At 44.0% G+C, this 6,514-nt stretch overlaps 1 protein-coding gene across 1 annotated transcript; it reads right to left on the reverse strand.

Annotated features, from left to right (window-relative positions):
• Positions 1–650: 650 nt before the first annotated feature.
• LOC106806089 (atrial natriuretic peptide receptor 3-like) lies at positions 651–5,929 on the reverse strand. The gene is made up of 4 exons (XM_014807943.1): positions 5,341–5,929; positions 2,387–2,530; positions 1,272–1,420; positions 651–794 (listed from the first exon to the last, which is right to left on the reverse strand). Exons 1-4 carry the CDS (start codon positions 5,918–5,920, stop codon positions 651–653), a joined length of 1,017 nt encoding a protein of 338 aa, XP_014663429.1. The 5' UTR covers positions 5,921–5,929.
• Positions 5,930–6,514: the final 585 nt, after the last annotated feature.

Consider the following 6,514-nt stretch of genomic DNA (forward strand, 5'->3'; position numbering starts at 1 on the left):
ATATATAGTATATATATATATATATATATATATATATATATATATATATATATAATATGTATGTATATATATATGTATATATACATGTGAATTTTTTTATCATGCGTGTATTGAACAATCATGAAAATGTGCATGCGCACATATAAATGGTATGTACAATGCGCTATGTGCTGCTAACAAATACTGAACAATACTAACAAATATTACTGAACAAATATAAAAACGTGCCAACAGATGTGTTGAATACACAATTTTTTTCTTGCATCAAATGGCAAAAATAACTCGACGCTGTCAACATTCCAAACTAGTAGGTCAGTGGTAACGCAACGTTATATCTGTTATGTGTATGAAAGCCATAACTTTAGTTTATCCGAAGAGAATTTACTGGCTTATGTTCACATTCTTTATCAAAATACGCGCTAGAAATGCACTAATTAAAAAAATAAAGAAAAGCAATTCATGTAAAATAAATTGCTTTGTTGTTTTTGAATTGTAACGTATGTAAACTCCAACTCGGAGGTAAATTGAATTAAATTAACATATTACAAGCAGGACCAAGCAAATATTTCCCACACAGGTTCACTGAACAACATCACAAAGAGTTTCATCAATACGAACAGCGCTAGGATAATATTCCTTTACCGCATAGACTACCCACCCTGGAATGTTGTATTCCAAAGCCTTTGCGAGACGGCTAGACCATCAGTGATGTCGCCATCTTCCGCTATGATGCGTCGAATGGATAGAGCGTGCATCAGAACCGCATCGTAAAATCCACCGATGAAATAGTTTACCTGCCGAAGCAACGATATCGGTTTGGCAAACATGCACGGCATTGTTCTCGTGATTGACAACATCATGACGTATTGATGTACGTACACATTGCGTGCAGATCTGCAATGTCATACAAGCGGCTAACCCAGCAGGACTGACATTGGCAACGTTTGCTCATCGGATAGTCCATAGGCTCAGTGTTTAAAAGCAATTGCACGTAGCAAAGCCTGTACGCTAGCATGAAATTACGTATAATTATTTATTCAATACATTATACGCCTCGTATATATATGGATAGATATATAGATATATAGATAGAGAGAGAGAGAGAGAAATAAATGAAAAAATTCTCCATTGCGAAATTTCCGCTCCAAGGTCTCACGGAGAAAGTACCAGTCTACCAGGTCGATACAGATCGAAACTGTATGCAAATGCTACGACCGCACACCCGATGCGACGATATATATAAACAATAAGTCTTCCACTAAATTTCGCACCTCCTTTGTCCACGTGTAGTTGTAATCTCTCAGCGCTCGCAGCTTCACCTTCTCCGTGAATTCGTCCCATTGCGGACCGACAGGGTCCGCCAGCGTGATCACCATCAGGGACTGATACGCATAGCGAGCGTCGTCATCGTCGTCGTCGCCTAGGAAACGCCAATGCAACACCTCAACGCACAATACTAATAATAGCAAAGAAACAAACACGCGCTGATATGTAACCAGCATGATGATGATGATGGTGATGATGATGACGACGACGATGATGATGTTGTTTTTGTTTTTGTTGTTGTTGTTGATGATGATGATGATGATGATGATGGTGGTGGGGGATGATGATGATGATGATGATGATGATGATGATGATGATGATGATGATGATGATGATGATGATGATGATGATGATGATGATGACAATGATGATGATGATGATGATGATGATGATGGTGATGATAATGACGATGACGACTACAGTAATGATACTGACGACAATGAAGATGATGGCGATGACGATGGCGATGACGATGGCGGTAACGATGAAGATGACGACGATGATGACGATGGTATTGATGAGATCATCATCATCATCATCATCATACACCAGCAAGTCACAGTAACTAGAAATTCGCGCTGTAGAACCTGAATGATCGATCACATGCAGTATATCCAGTATATAATCAGCCCCAGTATATAATCACCGTTACATAATCGCAGGTGACTGAAACATCATTATTGGTGATATTGGTATTATTGGTGATTAGCGAACGGTAATAAGAAATAGAACGCCCGCGCAACACACACATGCACACACACACACACACACACACACACACACACACGCGCGCGCACGCACACGCACACGCACACGCACACGCACACGCACACGCACACGCTGTCAACGCGCGCACGGCCAGCGCACAGCACGCACGCATCCACCGCCACTCCACATCAGCACACACACCACATACACACCACATACATACAACACACACACACACACACACACACACACACACACACACACACACACACACACACACACACACACACACACAGGAGGAAATCGGTAACCTGCATTCTGCCGAATCGATGTGTGTACGAAAATATGTCACCTTTTTTCCAAAGTGCTTTTCCCCATATGTCACTGCGAAAGCGTTCTATGGCAATGAAGACGTAGTCCCCATGGGTCATCCCATGACGGTGAGCGTGCAGCAGCATTTCTCGCACGTGATCAGCAGATGATAGAATACAAATAGCTGCAATACGTAAGTTCATGTTGCTTGCACGATAATAACGGAAAATACGTGAGCAACGAATTTTTCACCAATACGATTTTCTATGCGCACCTTCGAAGGTAATTCTATAGCTTCTATGAATGTAAACCTTTCAGTTGCTTAAACCGAAACTTTGGATGCTCCGGGAAATGATTTTGCAGAGCAATACGGAGAAAGCGATGACTTTACAAATCTGCGAATATATGAACTCATCTATAAACGCGCTATAAACTCTCAAAATCGTCAACCATCGTCCCAAAATAGCATACAAACCGTGAATAATGTAATAAAACGACTGAACACTGACGACTATATTTTAACACATAATTGCAAATAAATATAATATAATCGCGAAATACCAACATGTTTTGCTTGCATCAATGACATATACGACATACGCATATACGCTCTCCTATGGCACTATTTGTCATAGAAAGATTTTTTCTATGACAAATATTGGCGAGTCAACTTTGTTCCGCTTTACAGCTCAAATTCACTGCTTGCGTTCATAATAGCGCTCCTAAACTCCTATGATGCGCACAACGCATACAACAATATTTGTCATAGTGTCACAGGAGAGCGTATATGCGTATGTCGTATTTGTCATAGATGCTAGCAGAACAGGCTGAATGTAAAGTGTATGCATAACCACTCGATGCATAACCACAATAATTTAGGGTATAGGTTTAATGTAGTAGTTTTACGCTTTTTTATGGTAATTGTATATCATGTGTCATAATATTTATGTATTATTATATGTTCGGTGCAGATAAGATGTGGAAGTAGTGGGCACATGCAACACGATCATATTTTGTTACACTCTCATCCATGAACGCCCGTACATGTATACTTGCCGATAGTGCATCTCAGTCCATGCATGTATATCACTCACTATTCAACACATGTTATCGTCATGTTACAAGCAAAAACCGCGCATGGATCTATTTGACATACGCACAATGAATCTAATTTCACGAATTCACCATTTATTTATATGCGTATTATAAATGCAAAGAACATGTATGCAAGTCGAATCGCGATAAACCTGAAATGAAATGACACGTGTCGAATAATAACATGGCTGCTTGCATTGTATATAGCCTCGTTCACACGAGACCTCGTATTTATGAAATACGGTATTTGCGAAATACCGAATCTGAGACAAATACGCGGCCGAGCGTTCACACGCTGATTCGCGGCTCCAGAAATACGGTATTTGCGAGCTGCGAGCTGCTTTAGTACAATGAAAAAAAACAATGCGTCCAAGCGAACAATCAAGCGAACAATGCGAAATAAACAATGCAATGTGCACCAACTGCCGATAAAATACGTAGACTGGTCCGCGAGACAAACGGGAAGCAAGCATATATAGCAATAGCAATATAGCAATATAGCAATATAGCAAATAGCATATAGCATATAGGAATATAGCAGCAAGGAAGAATTTTCCTATGACAAATAGTATCATAGGAGAGCGTATATGCGTATGTCGTATTTGTCATAGATGCTAGCAGAACACGCTGGAAATACATCTGTCCGCGTCACTCGTGTCGTGCCTACAGTGTTGACACATCACTCCAACCGATGTCACTTAAATTGTTTGCTTAACTCGCACGGTATTACCTATTCACTGATTGGTTTAATTATGAAAGTGGATGAAGTGGTCCTCTCAAATGGACGCCGAGTTCTATTAAATTTGCAGCGATCAAACATCGACCTTCTGCGCCGAGGCGTTTAGGTGGTGAGTGGGAACGCGGCGCCCGATAAAAGCATTTCACACCTTTTGCATGTATTTCGCACCGATGTTAGGAAATATGTCAATCACGCCGCCGCGCTCGCGAGTAAATTATGCAGCACATGCATATACAGCGCATGTGACCTAATCTGTGTACAGATCCCCCGTTATATCAGTGCGAAGATTGTCACGTTGAGACAATCGGACTTCAGGCGGAGCTTGGACGGGTGATCAAATCTTTGACCTCGATCAAAAACCTATATACGATATCAACGAACTACAGTCTACAGATCTACCGGCCGATATATCAGTACGATTTTTACACTGAGACAAACAGACTTGCAACCAAGACGGAGCATGGACTGGGAATACGATTCCGACCAAACCTATAGATGGCGTACAGCAGTAAGCCTCCGCAAATAGTGCAAGCCTCCGCGGATTGCACTATTTCGTCTCCAGAAAAGGCCTTTTTTGGATTTTTTTTCGCAGAAATTCGACACTAGAGTGCAATAATTTGCATTATGCACGCAAGTTAGATGCCTCGTGGACGTCTAGAAAGCATTAGAAGTAAAATGGGTCTTGTTGTGTATTCGTGACATTCCGTCAGGTGGCGTAGCCACAGCGACCAGTTGGTCATTTTTGTGTTTGAAATGTGTTCAGACAACTTTGCAGAAATTCGCATCATAAAGCTGGCAATTGTTTCGAGCGGAGCATAGAGCATGAATCTGTAGTTATTTAACATGAATAAAGTGTATGTTGTGTAAGCGCAGTAACAGTGTGAGTATTTTTAATTAATTTCTGTTCGATGCTTATTCAGGCCTGCCGCCTATGGACGCCCTCTACTGTTGTCCCCCAATATATACGATCAACGAACTACAGTCTACAGATCTACCGGCCGATATATCAGTACGATTTTTACATTGAGACAAACAGACTTGCAACCAAAACGGAGCATGGACTGGAAATACGATCCCGACCAAACCTATATACAAACTAAATTCATTACGAATTAACGAATTAATTTACGATTTTACGATCAACGAACTACATTTACTACCTCTCGCGTGCTCGCTTGCCTCCAGTAACATCTTCTCGAGGTCGTACGACTCCTCCTTGCTGCTATAGTAGATGTCGTACGGTCGGCGGAACCGCGCGTCCGAGTTGAGCGCGTTCCTGAACGCATTACCGACAAACTTCGTGAGAAAGTCGCTCGTATCAAAGATCATCGCCACGTGATACCAGCCGAAGTGCTCGAGCACGGATGTGAGGAACAGCGTCTGATCATGCTCGACGTCGTACGACAGCCGCGACACGGTCGGATAGAGGTGCTTATTATTGACGAGGTTCCCGACGCCCGTCAGCATCGGCAGGCCGAGGAACGTCGCCAGCCGACCGGCGACCATGACATCCTGCGAGCAGGCAGGTCCGATGGCGACCTCGATGTGATCGAAGTAGTAGAGTTGGCCGAGCCCGCCGACGGCACGGTCCTCGTTGCAGAAGTCCGGCCAGAAGTAGGTGAACTTCTCGTAGTGGATGTCGTAGTCGAGTGCCATGCGTTCGATGGCGATGTCGACGGCCGGACCGACGTGTTCGGCGCCGAACGGCAACCAGCTGTCGATCTGGTTGAGAAATCCCATGCGGATATGCACGGCCGTGTCGTTGTTCGCGCGCGCTGCCGCCGTCGTCGTTGCCGTCGTCGTCGTCGTCGTCGTCGTCGTCGTCGTCGTCGTCGCCGCCGAGCATACGAAGGAGAACGTTGCGACGGCGACGAGCGCGACGGCCGGGCGACGCATGCTGGGCGGCTTACGTGCGGCGCGGTGTTATCCGAAATGTCGCGTTTTCTCGAGGTCTATATGCAACGCGCATTGAAGTTTCGTCAGGCTGCGCCGCTGCCTGCGATGTGCACGCATGTTGGGTTCGTTTGTAAGCGTCGGTACACACACATAAATACACGCGCTTTCGCTCACACGCACACGCGCTCGCACACATGCGCGGGTGACAAACTGGAAATGACGCTGACTCATACTCGAGCCTAAATGTTGATTGTAAGATGTCCTGCGGCGATTCCATTGTCAACGCTTATTATAGGCCGCATCTGCGCATGCGTCGTAGCACCTGCATTCATCCTCGCGCTCGTAGATGGTGCGTACACAGTAATCGTAAACATGTGACTTGCGAAGAGCGTTATGTGACCGGCGTCCGATAAACAGCGATGTCAACGTCCGATGTCA

The sequence above is a fragment of the Priapulus caudatus genome, unplaced genomic scaffold (assembly GCF_000485595.1).
Source record: "Priapulus caudatus unplaced genomic scaffold, Priapulus_caudatus-5.0.1 Scaffold141, whole genome shotgun sequence".
NCBI lineage: Eukaryota > Metazoa > Priapulida > Priapulimorpha > Priapulimorphida > Priapulidae > Priapulus > Priapulus caudatus.